Here is a 20,072-nt window from a genome sequence, read left to right as displayed (position 1 = left end):
TAGCTCAGTGGCATAAGCGCCTGCCTGGCAAGCGCAAGATTGTGAGTTCGATCCCCAGTACCGCAAAAAAAAAAAAAAAAAGCTATCCCTCGGCCCTGGTCCAGCTCCAGTGTTCCCTTCCCTCCTTACCACAGAACCCAAACGTTTCTGAGGCTTGAGGCAGAAAGGCCTCCCAGAGCTCAGATCCAAGCCCAACATGCAGCCTGTGTTGAGTTGCTGCTTCTGCTACTGATCTGGGGAGCCCTGATTTTTGGGGACCCCTTTTTATTTTTTTGTTGTCTGTTTGAGAAAAGGTCTTGCTGTGAAGTCCAGGTTGGCCTCAAACTTGCTCTGTAGCCCAGGCTACCCTCAAACTTGTGGCAATCCTCCTGCCTCAGCCTCCTGAGTGCTGGAATTACAGGTGTGCACCACCCTTTGACACCTTTCTAAGAGCTGACCAACAGCCCTTGAATGCCTGGCCTATTAACTTGCTTGCAACTCAATTTGCTCTATTGTCTGAACTCTGCCCTCCCCCCTCCAACCTAGACTGGCCTCACTCACTTGCCCCCAGGTGTTTCCTTCTAGATCCTCTGCACCAGAGGATCTAGATGTGAATTCTGCGCCTGGCTGTGGCCTCTGACTCCCATACCTTGCCCCCAGGACCTCGGAGGCCTCCTGCTCTACAGACCAGGCCTGGCATTTGCTCTCTGCAGTCTGCATCAGGCACTGCCTAGTGGGCTACAGCTTCTCTGCTCCAACCTCTCCACCCCATGCAGACCTCATTCTTTCCTCACCCTGCAGCTGCTGCAGTTGGCCTTTCTCTGCCCTGAGACCAGTGAGCTTGGGACCTGTTACACTGGAGTTTTTTCAGAACCAGATAAAAAGCACATATAATATATAATACAAGCAGGGTGTGGTGGCACATGCCTGTAATCCCAGCACTCAGGAGGCTGAGGCAGGAGGATCATTGTGAGTTCAAGCCAGCTTGGGCTACAAAGGGAGCTCAAGGCCAGCCTGAACTGCATAGCAAGCCCCTACCTCAAAAAGACAAAAAAAATTAAAAATTTTTAAAAATTAAAAAAATATATATATAATACATATGTTTATACACATACTATATACAGTACTGAGTATATGTAATGCCTACTTATATATAAAATATGAAATCTTATGTATATAAAATACTGATGCAGTGCCTGCCTGGCAAGCATGAGGCCCTGAATTTAATTCCTGGTACCCAAAAAATAAATAAAATAAAGTACTGAGTATATTATATATAGTTTTTATCTGGTTAAAAAATAAAGCTGGGCATGGTGGCACACATCTATAACCCCTGCACTTGGGAGGCTGAGGCAGGAGAATTGCTGTGAGTTCAAGGACAACCTGTTCTACATGGTAAGAGCCTATCTTAAAAAAAAAAAAAAATTTAAAATTTAAAAATAAAAATCAATAATCCTGGGAGCAGGGCATGGTGGCACAATGCCTGTTATCCCAGCACTATGAGAGGCTGAGGTGGGAAGATCAAAGCAACATAGCAATTTAGTGTCTCAAAATGAAAGTTTTTAAAGGCTCAGCATATAGCTGAGTGAAGGTCCTCAGTTCAATCCCCAATACCACAAATGATAATAATAACAATCTGGGCTGTGGGTGTATCTTGGTGGTAGAGCACCTGCCTAGCACCCATAAAGTCCTTGACTCATTCTGCAGCCCCAAAAATAAATAAGTAATCCAAATGTAATGAGTCTATTTGAAAAAAACCCTAACATCTATTCTTTTTTGGTCATTTGGGGTTTTTTATTTGTTTTTTGAAACAAGGTCTCGCTATATAGTTTAGGCTGGCCTTGAACTCACTATGTAGCTGGTGATCCTCCTGCCTCAGCCTCCCAAATGCTGGAATTACAGGTGTGCGCCACCACATCCAGTTCCAAAACACTGATTCTGCCCACTGAAGAATTCCCTCAGGCCGCTGGTCCAAAACCCCAAGAGTCGGGAGTCAGGAGCTGAGTGTGATGATTTGGTGGCGAGTCAGAGGAAGCCAAGGTGCCACGGCAGAAGACTCAGGCAGTGATAACAGGGGAGATAAAGTCCCAGCCAGGAGAGCAGCGTCACTCACAGCCACCTGTCCCTGCTGTCTGTGGCCTGCATGGCTATCAGCTGCATTCCTAGGTGTGGCACGGTGTCACCTGTGTGACCAGGCGCACTGGTTCATCCACTGAATGTGTCGGAGGGACCTGTCCAATGCTTGATGCACAGCCCAGAGGACAAGGCTGCCATGTCCCCAGGAGCCATGTTACTCCTGCTGTGCTCTATCTGCCCCTCAGATCTTATTTTTAACACTCCCCCCCTTTTTTCTTTGCAGTGCTGAGGACAGAACCACGGGGCCGCCTTCATGATAAGTATGCTCTGCACTGAGCTGTGCCCCAACCCCATGCCCTGGTGTCCTGCACCACCAAAAATAAATAAATAAATAATAATAATAATTTTCCATTTAGTTTGCTGCCCACTTTAAAGCCTGGCTTCCTTCCTGGTACCTGAATGGGACTAGTTCTCCTGGACTTGGTCTTGCCCTCTTCTACCCAGTTTTCTGAGGCATCCCTTAAGGAAATGCCAGTTCCATCAGGTCTGAAAACCACTGGTCTGTTTGACTGACCTCCTCACTTCCTCAGAATGAGCCCCATTAAGTCTCTCTTCAGTGCTCTTCTCCTGCCTGCACTGCCCAAATAACAGCTCTGCCAGGAAAGCATCTTTAACTGCTCCATCCTGAAATCTCAGGCTTTTCTGTAGCCTGTACCCTCTGCATAGATGCTGTTTCTGTGTCTGTTCCAAGCAAGATTTTCTATTTTTTCCACTTACACATGCGTGGGGCATCTCAGCACCCACACACAAGGTACCCAAATCCTTGCCTCTGCTGTTCATGGTCTGCCAGGCGCAGCTGGAGAAGGGAGGCTCACAGGCTGTTCTGTCCCTCTGTCCATCCATCCATCCGTCTGTCCATCTGCTGTGCCATTCAGGCCTTCTTCCGGTCAACCCCTCTACCCCCAGCCCAGTGACCACTGTTGCTATGGTCACTGTGCTGAGCACCAGGGTTGCTAGGTTGCAACTCCAGGATGTACCATTCATATCCTGCCTGGTGTAACTGGTGCTTTCTGGAGTTGTATTCTGTGACACCTGCTACTGCTCCTACTAAGATTTGGGAGAGTGAGCTCAGTTAATGAGGGAGCCTGGTCCTGACATAGATTTGTGTGCATGTGTGTGGTACTGGGGACAGAGAACCCAGGTCTCATGCACCTATTAGCTATTTCATGAAGAATTCCAGCCTCCAAATATAATAAGGAGGTTTGAGTGCTAACTACCCTGATTCAACCCATATATGTTGTATACATGTATCAAAACATTATATTGTACCCTATAAATATGATACTATTATCAATATTAATAAAAAAAATCTTTCAAAAGAATCAACATGGTTTTGTTGGTTTTTTTTTTATCTTTTTGAGACAGGGTCTCGCTATGCAGTTCAGGCTGACCTTGAGCTCACTTTGTAGCCCAGGCTGGTCTCAAACTCACGACGATCCTCCTGCCTCAGCCTCCCGAGTACTGGGATTACAAGTGTGTACCACCACACTCAGCTATAAGAATCAGCTTTTTAATTCTTTAACATTATATATCTTTTAGGACTTTTGGCAAGATGTATTTAAGCATTTATTAATTCTATACTACAAAATATGTGTACAGCCAGGTATGGTGGCCCACTCCTGTAATCCTAGCACTCAGGAGGCTGAGGCAGGAGGATCACTGTGAATTAGAGGCCAGCCTGGGCTACAAAATGAGTTCAAGGCCAGCCTGAACCACACAGTGAAACCCTGTCTCAGAAAGAAACCCCTCAAAACAAAATATGTGTGCATGTAAATAGATGAAAAGGAAATAGACCCAGGTGTGGTGGTACAGGTCTATAATCCCCACCCTCGGGAGGTTGAGGCAGGAGGATTGCCATGAATTTGAAGCCAGCCTGAGCTACATAGTGAGTTCAAGTCCATCCTGAACTATGTAGCAAGACCCTGTCTCTAAGTAAATAAATGGAAATAGAGAAAAAACAGTGGGCAGTCTTCTGGGTAGTGGGCTGAAAGACAGCTAGTTTCTTCAATAAGCTTTACCTCCACACAATGGGCAATACTGCTTTTATAATCAGAAAAATTGGAAGTCAGGCATGGTGGAGCATGCCTGTAATGCCAGCAGTTGGGAGGCTAAGACAGGAGGATTGCCACAAGTTTGAGGCCGGCCTGTGCTACGTAGCAAGACATTATCTCAAAAAAGAAAAAGAAAAAAGAAAAAAAATTGGAGCTGCAGGTGTACCTCAGTAGTACTTGCCTAGCAGGGATTCGATCTCTAGTACTGCAAAAAGGGGGAAAAAAAATATGTAAAACGACGGGTTCATTGATTAAAAACTGGAGATAAAAACAAAAAAGGCAAGATGTGTCTTTGTCAGGATGAGGTCAGTTAGAATCCAACCGAAGATGTGTAGTTTCCATTTATGTGGTTGACACGAATGTTTTTCTCTGTAACAAGTTACTGTTGTTTGCAATGGTGCCTCATAGTAATCAGAATGTAGCCTGTCTTTCATCAAAATTAAGATACCGCTGATTACAAGCAGCCCTGTACTTCAGGTACAACTAAGACAAGCATGGCCAGCTAAACCACGACACATCATCAATGGCAAGACATCCCAATTTCAGACAGGTTAAAATGTCAAAAAAGCACCAGGCATGGTGTTGCACGCCTGTAACCCCAGCACTTGGGAGGCTGAGGCAGGAGGATCATTGCGAATTCGAGGCCAACCTGGACTATGAAGTGAGTTCAAGACCAGCCTGAACTGCATAGTGAGACTGTGTCTCAAAAAGACAAAAAGTCAAAAAGTGTGCATCTATGAATTGATTCTTATTTGTTCAGCATGATCATGGAATAGCCATGCTACATGCACATTAACTACAAAAGCAGAGGCAGCACAGTTCAGCTGCAAATTAACAAGTAATTTGCATAAAGCAACAAAAGCGAATAACAGGATTCAGTTGCATAAAGTTTAGAAGATTGGCATCAAGGGGGCTGGGGATTTAGCTCAGCGGCAAAAGCGCCTGCCTGGCAAGCGCAAGGTCGTGAGTTCGGTTCCCGGTACCAGAGAAAAACCAAAAAAAAAATTTAAAAAAAAAGAAGATTGGCATCAAGTCACACCATTGAATTATACTGCAAATGAAAAATTAACTTGTCACAGCTGCTTACACTGGAAATGTGTGATGATGAGAAGAATTGAGTTGTAGATGTCTATATGTGTTTTTATGTTTGGAAAAGTCCCACTGAACTATTGGGAGAATCTCCAGCTTGCTAGAGACCAACTTTCCGTCTCTCCCGGAAGCTGAACAATGGTGCTTATTGCTTTGAGACCATCAGGAAAAGGCAGCTGGGGCTTGCTTTCTAGTACAATTAATTGCTTCCGCTGTATATAAAATTGGAAGAATTGGGTGCTCTAGTGCGGAAAGAGGATATCCTGCTACACAGCTCCTATTTCCTCATGAAGGCTATTACCGAGCTTTTGGCCATTAATTCACATGCATTGGGTTATCCTGTGATGAAAGACCACAGGCTTTTCATTTTTTATAGTCTCTTATCTCCTATTTATTCAGCACTTCTTTGGAGATACCTGCTCCTCTCCAGAGACTGGCTAATTGCTAGGGTGTCAGGGTGCCTAATGACTGACTTCCTCGTCAGAGGCTAATTATGAGTCCTTCTCTACACTTTTTCTTGGTGGGTTGTTTGGGTGTGCACGTGTGCATGTGAGTGTGTATGTGTATTTTGTTTTGTTTCCTTTTTTTGGGTTTTTAGTCTTTGATTTTTTGAGACAGGGTCTCCCTCTGTAGTTCAAGATGACTTGAACTCACTGTGTAGCCTCGGCTGGCCTCAAAATCATGGCAATCCTCCTGCCTCAGCATCTCAAGTAGTAGGATTACAGGTGTGTGCCACCAGGCCCAGCTTCTATAGTTTGTTATTAGAGAAATTTCTCTGAGTGTGTAGGGCATAGGCATTAAGGATTGATGCTCAATAGACATAAAGCTGCAATTATATGAAGTACTCTTAGCATGACTGAACAAATACTTATCTACCTACTTTTCTAATAGTAGAAAATTAATTGGCCAAAACCCTAAATAATAGTTGTCTTTGGATAGTGGAGTCATTATCACATTTTCCTTCTTTCTACTTATATATGATTTTCAGATTTAATTTAGTAAACACATATTCCTTTTTTTTTTTTCTTTCAGTACTGGGGATTAAACCTAAGGCCTTCACACTGAGCTACATTCCCACCCTTTTTTCTTTTCTTTTTTCTTTCTTTCTTTTTTTTTTTTTTAATTTTGAAACAGTGTCTCACTAAGTCAGTAGATTGTCCAGGGGCTGGGCCCAAAATTGGAATTGTCCTGCCTCAGTCTCTCAGAGTGCTGGAATCATACCACATCCAGCTTCCTTTCTTGATTAGTAAAAATTAAAGCTCCCTAAGCCCATTCATTTTGTTTAGTGCCAGTTTCGGGCCAAGGTAGTTTCAGCTAGCCCCTGTCCACAGGAGAGAAAGTATCACTCAGAGCTACAGTTTCTTCAAAACTCCTTGTAGGCAGCACCTTTGAAGGACCTGAGTTCTCTTCTCTCTGCATCAGGGACACCTGCTTGACAGAATCAAGGCTCCTGACCACTAGCATACAGCACCCAACTTTCACCAGGATCCAAGCTCTCAGAGCCAGGCCTGACAGGACTGAAGAGGCCTCTGCTTTTACCTCTGTGAAGAGAACCATAAAAAGAAATTCTCGTTTCCGAAAAGTTCAGACATGATCCTACAGGCTTAACGAGGAGCAGCAGGCTGTTACACAAATTATAAACTGTCTAGCGCAGGCCTCAGTGGACACTCCCGCGACGTCCCAGCCCTGCCCGGCCCCACGCAGCAGGTCTGGCTTGGTGAGGCGGACACCGTGGTGCCAGCCCAAGGAGCGGCCCAGGCCCTTCCAGAACTTTCTATGGCCAGAAAGGTCTCTCTGTTTTTCCTTCCTTGCTTCCTTGAAACAAGTCAGTCCCACAGTTTTCTCAACTGCTCCTGCTTCCATCCACCAAAGAGACTCCAGGAACAGACACAGCAGCATGACAGGCTGGAAAAACACAACTTTTCTGGACTCCGAATTTTGGCTGTGCTTCCTAGTTTTTTACTTTGGGCAAAACTTGTTAGAAGTCCAGATTCTACATCGACAAAAAAGGAGTATTTCACTACCAACCTGATGGCACAGGCAAGAGAAGAGCCGAGACAGGGCTCAAAAAGTCATCGGTGCGCAGTCAGCCCTCCGCTCGTGCTGCCTTCCTTCCCTTCAGCTCTCTGGAAAGCTACGGGGCTGCTGCCGGTGTTGATGCCACAGAAGAGAGAAAACAGCCATAAAACGCTTAATGAGCCTAACTTCAAACGCAGCCCATGCAGTGCCATAATTAGCACACAATCGGCTCCAGCGAGGCAGGGCTGTGCTTGGGTTCCCCTCCCCCAAGCACCCTAGTGCTCATGGCCAAGTGGCCAGGCTGGGCAGTGGCCTGCTGGGTACTCTGTTCCAGCCGGTGGCTCCTTGAGCCTAGCCACCTCAAAGTAACACAAAGTGTGGTCGTTGCAATATACAGGACACCTCCAGGGCTTCAGGGGTTTTTATTAAGGAGTAACTTTTTCCTTTCAGACAAGATCAGGCAGGGTGATATGGCCTTAGACAATTTTTTCTTTTCAATTTTTAAATTTTGCTTTTGTTTTTAAAGACAGGGTCTCTCACTATGTAGTGCAGGCTGCCTTGAACTCACTATGTAGCCCAAATCAATCCTCCTGTCTCAGCCTCCTCACTGGAGGCTGATTGGATTCACAAGACTTAGCTGCTTTTCGTGAGACCTAGCTCCTAAGACTCAATGAATGTTTATTGACCGAACTCATTTGCATCTTCCTCTCATTTTTTCTGGTGAATGTAACATTTCCACCAAGGAGAAGAGCTGCAGGGCTCTAGGACTTTATATCTAGGTGCCTGTGGGGAGAAGTATTTTAAGGAAAGGCATAGAATCCACCTGAAGTTTGGCTTCTCTACCTGGTAGAGTTATGAAATTTCAGTAAGAAATACATAAAGTTAGTTAATTATTTGTTTGTTTTTGAGACAGGGTCTTATTGTATAGCTCAGGCTGGCCTCAAGCTCATGGCAATCCTTCTGCCTCAGCCTCCCGAGTGCTGGGATTTCAGGCATGTACCACCACATCTGGCTTGAGAAGAGATACATAAAGTGCCAGGTTCTGGGCATAAACATAGAAAGAGCACCCAAAAGTAAAAATAAAGCACGTAGGTGGACACCGTGATATGCTTCTGTAGTCCCAGCTATTCAGGAGACTGAGGCAAGAAGATTGCTTGAACCCAGGAGTTTGAAGCTAGCCTGGGCAACACAGCAAGACCTTGACTCTTAAATTAAGTAAATAGTAGAACACTTGTTTCTGTACTCTGAAGCAGTATCATGGTTATGGACCTGCAAGTTAGGAGAGGATGCTGGTTGTTTGCATCAGTCCAAGCCACTCCCAAAGGACCAGGTATCCACGGCTCAGGTCTGAGCTGCCCCCTAGGATTTGCACAGCACCCTGTCCTTCCCAGACTCCACCCTAATATTACCTACCACCTTCCCCTGTCCCACAGCCTGCTGGCTTCAGGGCTTTGCACTGTAACCTTGGAAGATAAGAGAACCCCTTGTTAGGAGGCGGAGCCCCAGAGCCTTCCAGCGCTGAGCACTGGATCATCCAGATTCACCCGCCCGCCGTAGGGCAAGGCTGGTTCCTGTTCCCAGCCAGCCCTGGACACTTGGTGCCAATTCCCAGTGCAGAGCACAAGCTGGGGACACAACCACAGAATCCCCAAGTCCCTCACCCTAGAGGCCTGGGGCCAGCATAGCTCCACTGGGAAAGTGTGTGGCTCGGAGCTCCCCGGGGAGGACTGGTGAATACTCCAGGATGCGCTGGAAGCTTGAGTGCAAGTCAGGATGCCTTCCTTCCCAGTGAGCTTTCCAGGGGCTCTGCCTGGAGAGATTTCCAAGAGAGACCCCAGAGAGCTGGGACTCAGTCCCCTGTGGGGACTGCTTTTTCCATTCTGAATGAACATTCAGTTTTGCATTTGACATGACACCTTCTTTTCCTTAAAGGTAGCACCACAGTGCTAGGCATGGTGGTGCACATCTGTGATCCCAGCGTGCTGGAGGCTGAGGCCAGAAGATCACTTCAAGTTTGATGCCAGCCTGGGCTACATAGTGAGACCCTGCCTCAAAAAAACAAAGAGAGAGAGAGAGAAAGGCACACTCCTACCATAAAGAGCCCACTCCTTCAATATTGACCTGGACTAATCATGAGAGCAGAGCTGTACGAGCTTGAGACCTCCAATTAGGTCCACCTTCCAGCACTGTTGCCTTGGGAATTAACTTCCCAATGCCCAAACTGGGGGACACATTTAAACCCCAGCATCATCCATGCAAAAATGCTTAGCAAACTGCAAAACACTATGCAGACAGTATTTAGTAGTATCATCTCCTTTGTTGGGGGCGGGGTGCCCAATAAAGGAGCGCAAACGCTATCTGGAAAGCTGTCATCAACACAAACACCTATGGTGGAAGAATGGTCAGCAAAATCTGCAGCCCTGTTTTCTCCAATGCCTCCCTCTTGCAGCTCAGCCAGAAAGGCACAGGTCAGGTGGGAAGGGACTCTGCAGGGGTCTCTGCAGAGCTGACCACATGCAAAATAGACCCCATCACCACTTCCTGTCACCTTTCTGTTTGTTTGTTTGTTGTTCAGGCTGACCTTGAACTCACTGTGTAGCCCAGGATGGCCTCAAACTTGAAGTGATCCTCTTGCCTCGGCCTCCAGAGCGCAGGGATTACAGTGTGTGCCACCATGCCAGGCTTACTTCCTGCCTTCTTCCGCCTTGCGCACACTCTGCATGCCCCAGTGCAGCATTCCCAAGGGCTTCATTAGAAGAAAAAAATGAAAGCTGTAGCCTCTGGCTGCTCCCTGTATCTCAGTTCTATTTTGAAAGTCTCTTTATGCATCAAGTAGACTTTGCACTAGGGTTAGGCAGAGAATAACAAATTTGCAAATGGAAGGGTAGGCCATAAGAGTTTATTTAATAAAATGTCTCTGTGTTTGAATAGAATTTGTTTGTGATGAAAGGTATCTGGTTGCTGGTTCCCAGCTGAGAGATAACCCTGACATTCTTTTGTCATTTCAGTTCCAAGTCTCTCCAGTCTAAAGCCTACCTGTAGATGGAGAAACCAAAAAGCACACTCCAGGGAAAACATAAACTAGAGTAGATTTCCAGAGCAAAATGTGGTGCAGCTGGGCTAAGACACAAGTATGCTCAGAGGGCAGAGAGACTGATAAACAGACAACTGTTAAAGCATGCAAAAGTGCTGGGCATGGTGGCACACACTTATAACCCTAGCACTGGAGAGGCTGAGGCAGGAGGATCACCATGAGATGGAGGCCAGCCTGGGTTACAGAATGAGACCCTGTCTCAAAAAAAGAATGCAGAAGTGCTGGGGAATACAAGGAGAGACTATATAGTGTGTTAGGAGAAGGGTTGGATGACAGAGAGGTGGACAGTGACAATACGCAGGAGTCTTGGTGCAGCTCAGTTCGGGCCCTATCCAGGGATTATGGGAAGCCACAGATGAGTGGTACCCAGGTCCACAGATGGTCTGCTGCATTTTTAAAGGAGAGTTGGAAGAGCAGGTAGAAAAGAAGCAACATGGAGAGTTTGTGAAGGCAGAGTCCTGGGGCCAGAGCAGAGAAAACAGGCTCAGGGCTGGAAGTTCATCTGGCAACCTGTTGATTACTGGTTGTCAAAAGAAGACGGGCACACAGTGATTCTCTGGTTTCCGGTTTCAATGACAGAGTGGCCTGTTCGGATGGCAGAAGGAAGGATCACAGAGGGGAAAGGGTGAGCTCAAACAAGCCACGCCAGGACCCCATCCCGAGGGCAGCTGCTCTGGAAACTGCATCTTCAGGAGGAGCGCTGCTTTCCATTTCTTGCTGTGCTTCTGTTTTGCAGTGCTTTTGGGCAGAACACAGGGCTTTGTGCACACCAGGCAAATCCACCAGCAAGCCACATCGCCAACCCTTTTAAACTTTGTTTGTTTGAGTTTTTTTTTTCTCTTATTTTGAGACAGGAGCTCATCAAGAGCTTCCTGCTTTTCTTGTACTGTATGTTTAAATCCATACAACTGCCTGGTAAGCTGGGTGGTAGGTTCTGGGTGCCTCAGCTTCCCCTATCACCCTGAATTCCTCCCAGGATGTGTTGATGAAGATTTGCTCAGCTGCAGGGGGACAGAAAGCCCTCATGTATTTCTTTATTTTGGTGGTGCTAGGGATCAAACCTAGAACTCCACTCGCTAGGCAGGACCCAGCCAGTCCCTAATTGAAACAAACTCAAGGGTGGAGGGTGGTGATTCACCCAAGGAAAAGACAGGTGCGCAACCCTCTCTCTCCATGCAGGGCAGTGACTTGGTCGTGAGTGACACAGCGGCCCTCTGCAGTGTGCTGTGTTGCTGAGCTGTGACATGGGTGAGGTGGGCTCCACGCAGGTTTGACCCATAATGTTTTCAACTAAACAATGGGCTTGTTGGGAAATAACCCACAGTAAGTCAAGGAGCAGCTATCCTGCCCAGGGTGCCCAAACGGCTTCCATGTATGCAAGTGGAACCATGGGCACGATGACTAGACGTTAGGATGGTCCTGGGAAAGCCAATAGTCCGGAAGCAGAGGCTGACCCTTCAGGCCACAGCCCCACACCTGGCGGTGCAGCCCACTCCCAGGATCATGCGATCCAGCACCGTTCCTCATGCCTTGATCTTATCATGAAGGCATGTAAGTCCAGCTTCAAGCCAAGGGTACCCAGAGAGACAGCCCCAAACTGTCAGAATACATCTCCTCTAGAGTTAGTCTGACTTGTCGGTCACCTGCTTGGCTGATTCTGACCCCTGGAAGTAAGTTCCCTGAAAATGGAGGTTTTTATCTTTTGAGTGCGCTGTCCCATCCTCCCTGCCCAGAGCAGGACCTGGGGCCCACTCAGTGCTCAATAACTATGGGTTGAAACAGTGACAAAAGAGCTGGCCATGGTGGCACACACCTGTAAACCCAGCCATGGTGAGGGGCTGAAGCAGGAGGATTTCAGCGAGTTGAGGCCAGCCTGGGCTACATAGCAAGACCTTGTTGGAGAAAGGGGAAGGAGGGGTGAGGGAGAGGTGAGGGAGAAACGGCAGGAATGAGCAAATGAACCAACAATTTTTTATTTCATAACTAGCAGAAATTTTGATAAAAGTTAATGATGCCAAATTCTGATAGATGTGGTTCATGTTTCTGGGCTATTTGGTTTTTTTGTTTTTGTTTTTGTTTTTGTGTCACTATGTAGTCCAGGCTGGCCTTGAACTCTCTGTGTAGTCCAGGCTGGCCTTGAATTTGTGTTGATCCTCCTGCCTCAGCCTCCTGAGTGCTGGGATTACAGGCATGTGCCACCACTCTCAGCTGTTTCTTTCATTTTCAGGCAGACACACAGGTTTTGAGAGACTTCCAGGATAACCTAGGTGGTGTGAATTAGCCTCCATCTCAGTGGCAACCTGGCTGTGTCAAAGTCCATATTTATCCTGCAGCACCTCCCTGTCTCCCTCATGGTGTACAAGTGAGGAAACCACTTCGCTCTGCGGGCTGAGTCCCCAAGTCTAGGAAAGTCCTAGATGATTTCTTAGATTTCTGCCATTTTAAAATTCTATCATTCTGGGAGCCTTTTTTTTTTCTCTAACCGCTATTTATTTATTTATTTATTTGCCTTTTTGAGACAGGGTGTCGCTATGCAGTTCAGGCTGAACTTGAGCTCACTTTGTAGCCCAGGCTGGCCTCGATCTCACAACGATCCTCCTGCCTCAGCCTCCCAAGTGCTGGTATTACAGGCGTGCACCACCACACCCAGCTTCTAGCTTCTATTTAAAAAAAAAAAAAATACTGTAGCTATAAAAAGTAATAAAATAATAAGATTTAATTTGTACTTGTAACTGCACAGCTGTTTCAAAATCTGATTCAGGACTATCATACCTTCCCATGATAGCTCACACTGTGTTTCCCACTGCAGTGTGTACTTTATCTGTGCTCTTACCCTCTTTTTCTCTTTACTTGGAGCAAGCGCGCTCTGCAGAGCCAGTTTCTCTTCCACTCTTCACTTTTACTTTCTCAATAAACTTTGCCACTGCTTTTTTTGGGTTTCCTCCAATTCTTTGTTCAAGAGGAGAAAAACCCAGAATCTAACTCCAGAAGGAGAGACAAGGAGCCCAGAGCCCCGTCATTTAGTTGGTGAGCCACTTTTTGTTTGGTTTTTTTTTTGGTTTGGTTTGGTTTTTTGTTTTTTTCTGGTATCAGGAATCGAACTCATGACCTTGCGCTTGCCAGGCAGGCGCTGTGCTACTGAGCTAAATCTCCAGCCCTGGTGAGCCACTTTTTGGAAACAGCTACCCGATAACAACGTCAGAATCTCATCCAAAACCATTTTCAGAACAGCAGAAACATTCAATTACATCTCTGGGGGTTGGAAAGGCCAAGATCAAAGCCCCAGAAGATTGTGTGTTCGGCAAGGACTATCCTCTTGCTGTACACCTTCCTGGTGGGAAACAGTGACTTGGGACCACATTTCCCAGTGGACAGTTACCAGACGGAGCATGTGACATGAATCACGCGTGAGGTTTCACTTGTGTTACTGCCCCGTGGCCCATCTCACTCATGCGGGTGATGATGGGGCAAACGGGTTCACAACATCATCTAACTACAGGAAGGGAGAGTTTGGTGCATCGCTTTCAGCATGGAACTTTGCAAGCAAATTTCCAAGTTTATATTTAAAAAATGCAAAAGTAACCAAGACAAATTTGAAAAAAGGTATGTGTAATGTTCAATGTCTCATTAGTTCTGGAAGCTTAGAAGCCCAACAGTGTGGGGCCAGCATCTATTCGGCATCTGCTCGGCATCTGGCAAAGGGCTTCTTACTACACTGGAACAGGGTGGAGAGCATCACATGGTGAAGAAGGGGAGACAGTTGTGTGTGTTTAAAGTCTCTGGTATCAAAGAGTGTGATGTATTCATCTTCATATTCCCTCAACCTCTCCTCCCAGCACATGACTCATCACGACATCTGCTTTTCTTTAAATCAGAAATTGAGCTCCTTCAAAAATCACTGAAAGTCTTTTCTCAGCCTATCATACTACTTCTAATAAAAACTCACTGTTTCAGGTCTTATTTGCTCAACTACTTCAATGAGAAAAATCAACATCAACAACAAAACAATGAGCACCTCCCATATGTTAAGCGCTCTCTTGTTAAACAGGCAGAATCTTACTGACTTTAGAGGAAAAGATGACTATGCCTGTCAAATCTGGGAAACTAGCTGATAAATTAAGCAAACTACTCTACATTGTCTGTCAATGAATTATTGGTTATTTTATTTATAAGAAGTTTATCAATATAGAGAAAAAAATCATCCAGAGGAAACCGCATCCATCCATGTAATAGTCTTACGAGGGGTAAGGGCTCAGGCACACTCACCTGACCTAGAGCAGGGGCCACTGATGACTAGCCCAGCTCAGCCGGACCTGGGAGAATTCACATAGACAGATTTAACAAGCTCCAGACCCAGCTGTGACACTTGTGACAACTGGGAGAGATCTGTGGGCTGTGCAGCTGGGGGAATCCTAAGCAAATGAAACCCTAAGCAAACCCTTTCCTACAGAAAGAAGCAGAATAGTTGTAACCTACAGATCAGAACAGCCTCCCCAGAGAAGCTAAAAAGGAGCCAGGCCTTCCGGATGATGACAGCAACAAAAATTTTGGAAATGACCATGAATGGAAAGCTCTGTGTGTCCAAATCAACACAATTGTGATTTGAGCCCACCAGGATTTGATACATTTAGCAAATGATTGTTTTATATGTCTTCTATCATTCAAAGGCTTTGATAAGTGGTGGAAAACCTCGTTACCATATTCTTGAAATGAGAACATTTCATATTTTTAAAAAACATGAATCAGGGGCTAAAAATCCAATATAGGATGACAACTTTTTCCTTTTTTTTTGGAGTGGTACTGGGGATGGGACCCTGAGCCTCCAAAGTGCTAGGTGAGGCTCAACCACTGAGCTGCACTGCCAGCCTGTCCCTTAAGTAAGACCTAGAAACGGGTATCTTGAAAAAGAATGGATCAGTTTTGTTAAGCATAGAACTGCAGAAGAATCCTTGTTACCTTTCATTGTTGTTTCTGACTCAGAGTTTCACTAAGTTTCTAAATTGCCTAGACTGGGCTTTTAGAATTTGTGATCCTCCTGCCTCAGCCTCCCAGAGTATTGGGATTACAGGCATACATCACAAACTTGGCTTGTTACTTTAAAAAAACAAACAAACAAACAGAGAAGCTGGTTGTGGTGCCCCATGGCTGTAATCCCAGCACTATAGGAGGCTGAAATAGGAGGATCACAAACTTGAGCCCAGCCTGGGCAATTTAGTGATTTAGTAATAAGACCATCTCAAAGTAAAAAAATAAATTAAAAAGGACTGGGGATGTGGCTCTGTGCAAAGGCCCTGGGTTCAATTTATAGTACCACTCCAAAAAAAAAAAAAAAAAGAGAACAAGAAAAGAAAGAGAGAAAAAGAAAAGCTACAAGAGGATTTACTATGAGTTTATTTGGAAACAAATGAAAGGAGATACAGCACCTTTTCTAGATATGAAGCTGTTAAGAGCAAAATAAAAATAAATGAAACTGAAATATTTGGCCACCAAGTAGCTAAATAAACCTTTCCAAAATACAAGCAAACTCCTGGTCTTCACTTTATTATATACCTGGAAATTCCTTTGTATGTAAAACATTTGTATTACTCACACATCTGTGTTTAAACACTGCTGTTGAGCAATGGCAAGTGAACTGCATTTCTTCTTCCTGAGACGTTTAGTTTTGGCTCCAATTTTTATTTGTGGCTGTCTAGAAGTAGCTACCTCTGCTGTCACATGAAAATACTTTACACAGAAAGTGTGTATTTGCACATCCTTTTTGAGTTTTATTTTTACTAAAAAGTAGAATTCACACAAGCCAAAGGGGGCAAACATGCAAAATAGCTTTGTGCAGACCTCTAACACACTACATTCCACTTCTGAAATCTCAGCCCCCCGAAAACACCAAGGCAAGAACACGTGGGTTGGGAAGTAAACATCCTAAAGGCTAGATTCCTGACATGAACACTGCAGATACAAGTCACTCAGTGGCAATAAATTCATGTTTATCCACGTTCCTGCCAGCAAGGAGATGCAGAGCTGCAGAGCCAAAGTGTGCCCCTCACCATGAACCATTACAACCTGGAGGTTGCAGGATCCCAGTGATGTGAACTGGAACCCCATCCAGCCTTGATCCCAACACTACGCCAGATGCACAGGAACCACGGGATCCACACTTCAAACTTCCTCCTTTTTCTGCTACTCTTAAACTGGTTTTGTTGTTTTTGTCTTTCTTTTGCAAGGCTGAGGCTCAAACCTAGGGCCTTGCATATGCTAGGGAAGTACCACTGGGCTAAATAAACCCCAAACCCCTAAAACGTAAGAGTCCTTCTGCATCTCCCCAGGCTCTGAGAGGTGAAAAACTCCATCCAACAGAGGACTACAGTGAAGCTTTCCTTTTTTTGAAACGAAGGTCTCATTCTGCTTTCCAGGCTGGCCTCAAACTCACAGCGATCTTCCTGCCTCAGCACCCCCGCCCCAGTGCTGGGATTACAGGCACGGGTCACCCTGCCTGGCTGAGTGAAGCTTTCCTTTAAGATATTTCCTTTTCCTTCTTAAGGTGATTTAATGATCCTATGTGTGTACAAGCACATAAATCCTTCAGAAAGAGATTTTAGACACTTAACTTGAGAAAACTTTTTTTCCCCCTCGAGACCAGTCCTTGATCACTTAATATATTCCTTTTTTGGCGGGGCGGGGGAGGCGGGGAACCTGTGTAGAAACTTTCTGTGTCATCAGCAGGCTCCTTATCCCTGTATATTTGAACTTTCCAAAAACAACAGTAACACGGGTTTCTGGCTCGGGACTGTCCCTCAGGGAGAAGGGACACACTCAGGTAGGGTGCAGCGCCCTGGGAGTCCTTAGCAGGAAGTGTTCTAATGCATTCCTAGAAATCATTTCCAGGGTGCAGAGAGGAAATCCAAAGCAGGAGTGGAGAGCTGGAGGGGACCTGAATACTGTGCTGGCAAGCAGCTTTCCTATGGGCTGCCTGCTGTGGAGCTGTTTTCCTCTTCTTTCCTTTCCTTCATTTTTCTTTTGCCATCCCAGGGCCTCGTACATGCAAGGCAAGTGCTGTACCATGAAGTCGCAGCCTCAGCCCTAACCTCATTTCCTTGTTTTTTTGAAACAGAATCTCACTGTGTAGTTCAGGCTGGCCTTGAACTTACTACCTAGCCCAGGCTGGCCTGAAACTCATGGTGATCTTTCTGCCTTAGCCTCCCAAGTGCTGGAATTACAGATGTGCGCCACCTCAGCTGACTCCCAATGGCATTTTTGTAACAGTGCTTCCTAAAAGGAAAGTGACCATGTTGTCCCCAACCTTGGAAACAAGGCTTCTTGCTTTTTACCATACAGCCCAACCTTGCTTACCTAACCAAACTACCACCTATGTGCTAGAGAAGGCTGAAGGCCTGGTTTATTTCAGTATGGAAGTAGCTGCTACGTCGAGTCAGCCTGTATATTTTCAAAAATCTTGGCCCAAACAGCCAACACGGCCCCCTTTTCCCGCCAGCAGGGAACACGATTGCACAAGGCAGGTATGCAGTCCTGGAAGGGCTCTCAGAAGGGATGGGCAGGCAAGGTCCCGCCAGCCCCTTGCAAGGTTGGCAGACAGGGAGGTTTGGGAGTGTTGGCCTGCTGTGCCGTCCTGTGTCACACTCTGTCCCTCTTCTCTCTGCAAGCCATCAAGCCCGTTTGGGGGAGGGGAGGAGGACAAGGGCAAAAGTGATCAGTGGGATGGGGGTGACACATGCGGGGACACTCATGTTCTGAAAGCAAAACAAAAGCCAGATGTCACCAGGGCCACAGAGGGGCTAAGCAGCCTTCCAGGGACCCTGGATGCTTCAAAGTGAAAGAGGGGCACAGAGGAGCCTTGGCAGGAGCAGCTCAGAGGCTCCCAGAGACATTGCCGCGGACTCCTGGCCCCAGGGACAGCTGAGGTTGTTCCCGCAGTCTTCGCAGAGGTGGCCGCAGGACACTCCAAGCAAGCAGAATACCACTTCCTTTTTTGGTGAGGAAAGCCTGCCGGGGTCTCAGCTAGCCAGCTCTCAGTTGCAGCTCTAAAAATACCCAGCGGCGGGAGTACTGTTTGGCACCGCGTTTTGTTTGCAGGAGCAGCTCGAAGTGCCCTGCACAAGGCGTAGGGCGCTGCGCCCTCTGGGCTCTGTCTCTACCCTGGGGACACGGGCAGCACAGCCCTGGGAAAGCTGCTTTGGCTCGGGACTTCCTGCAGTCCTGCCCTAAGTGACAGAAGTGCAGATGCCGGCCTGGGTGAATTGCGAGCAGGGTTTAGAAGCTGAACTTGGCTTCTAGTCTGAACTAGGCAAATATATGGCCTTGGGACAGAGCAGAGGCTAAAATGATACTCAACAGGGCCCCCTTGCCACCCTTCAGCCCCCCAAAAGAAACATCGCCACCTCAACCCCTGGGTTGCCAGTAGTAGAGTGGCCAGGCCTCGCCCATGCCTTACGCCTGGGCCTACACATTGATGGCATGCGCATGCTTCTTGCACAAGGGCTTGTCCTTCTTGGAGTAGAACGGCTGTCCCTCCAGATTCACATGGCAGACCTGCGATGGAACAGAGTGGGTGAGATAGGAGCAGAGACTCCAGGGATCCCTTGAGAAAAAGCACCACAGGTTGGGGGTAGTGGAGCACACTGGTGATTGCAGTGCTGGGGAGGCTGAGGCAGAAGGATCACTGTGAGCTCAAGGCCACCTGAGCTACATAGTGAGACCCTGTCTCAAAAAATAAAACTAAACAGAAAAAGCACTGTCCTGGGCAGTCAGGAGACCAGGCACCAGCCTTTCTCCCCACAATGAATTCTTTTTCTTTTTTTCCAAGAACCAGGATGTAACCCAGGGCTTCATGCATGCTAACCAAGCACTTTCTCACGAACTATCTCCCTAGCCCTTTTGAGACAGCATCTTGCCAAGTTACCCAGTCTGTCCTCAGACTTGCCATCCTCCTGCCTTCACCTCCTGAGTAGCTGGGATTATAAGTATATATACGACACCATGTTTGGCCCCATGATGAATTTTTTTTTTTTTTTTGAAACAGGGTTTTGCTGTATAGTTCAGGCTGGCCTTTAACTCACTCTGTAGCCCAGGCTGGCCTCAAACCCGTGGCAATCCTCCTGCTTCAGCCTCCTGAATGCTGGGATTACAGGTGTGTGCCACCACATCCAGCCTCCATGATGAATTCTTAATAACTGAAGCAGACTACACAGTTGAACTATCCACACATGAAGACATAGAATAAAATGCAAATGAAATGAACTAAATGCAACAGAATACAGAATGTACAAGAGGAAGGTGTCTAATTCATGCTGCACAATGTGTAGGGAACCAATGCGAGTTCACAAGTCAGTGCTTGTGAGAGGGCTGACATCTGTACAAATGCTAAGCAATAAATGCATCCACACACTTATAATAAACATCAAGCAATTAGTGTGTCCTCACTAATCTGAAAGGATAAATCATGAGGCGCTAAGCTGCGCTGGACACCTATCCTCATAGCAGAGTAAGTAAGACAAAAGGCCTCAGCGTCTTGCCCTCACCTTGCCTGACCCCAAGCCCAGAAGTGGGGGAAAGTTGGTGAGGAAAAGTCAGCGTTGCCCAAAGGGGACAAGACTTACTGTGAATCAGCTTCAGGTCTGCAGGGGATGTGGCAACTCAGAGCAAAAGCCACTGCGCTGTGCCTCCCTGTGACACAGTAGTGCCACGCTGGA

The 20,072-nt window shown here is 46.5% G+C and overlaps 1 protein-coding gene across 1 annotated transcript in view; it reads right to left on the bottom strand.

The window, feature by feature from the left end:
* Positions 1-15,736: 15,736 nt before the first annotated feature.
* Ldb3 (LIM domain binding 3) overlaps positions 15,737-20,072 on the bottom strand; it is a 55,390-nt gene continuing 51,054 nt past the window's right edge. Inside the window, exon 17 of the mRNA XM_013506311.1 lies at positions 15,737-18,912. Coding sequence (XP_013361765.1) covers positions 18,823-18,912 — 90 coding nt within the window. The 3' untranslated portion in view covers positions 15,737-18,822. The remainder of the gene's footprint in view (positions 18,913-20,072) is intronic.

This window comes from Chinchilla lanigera, unplaced genomic scaffold, assembly GCF_000276665.1.
Source record: "Chinchilla lanigera isolate Chin_1 unplaced genomic scaffold, ChiLan1.0 scaffold00109, whole genome shotgun sequence".
NCBI classification, from domain to species: Eukaryota; Metazoa; Chordata; class Mammalia; order Rodentia; family Chinchillidae; genus Chinchilla; species Chinchilla lanigera.
The sequence above is the reverse complement of the archived record's forward strand: the minus strand, read 5'-3'. Positions and strand labels throughout refer to the sequence as shown.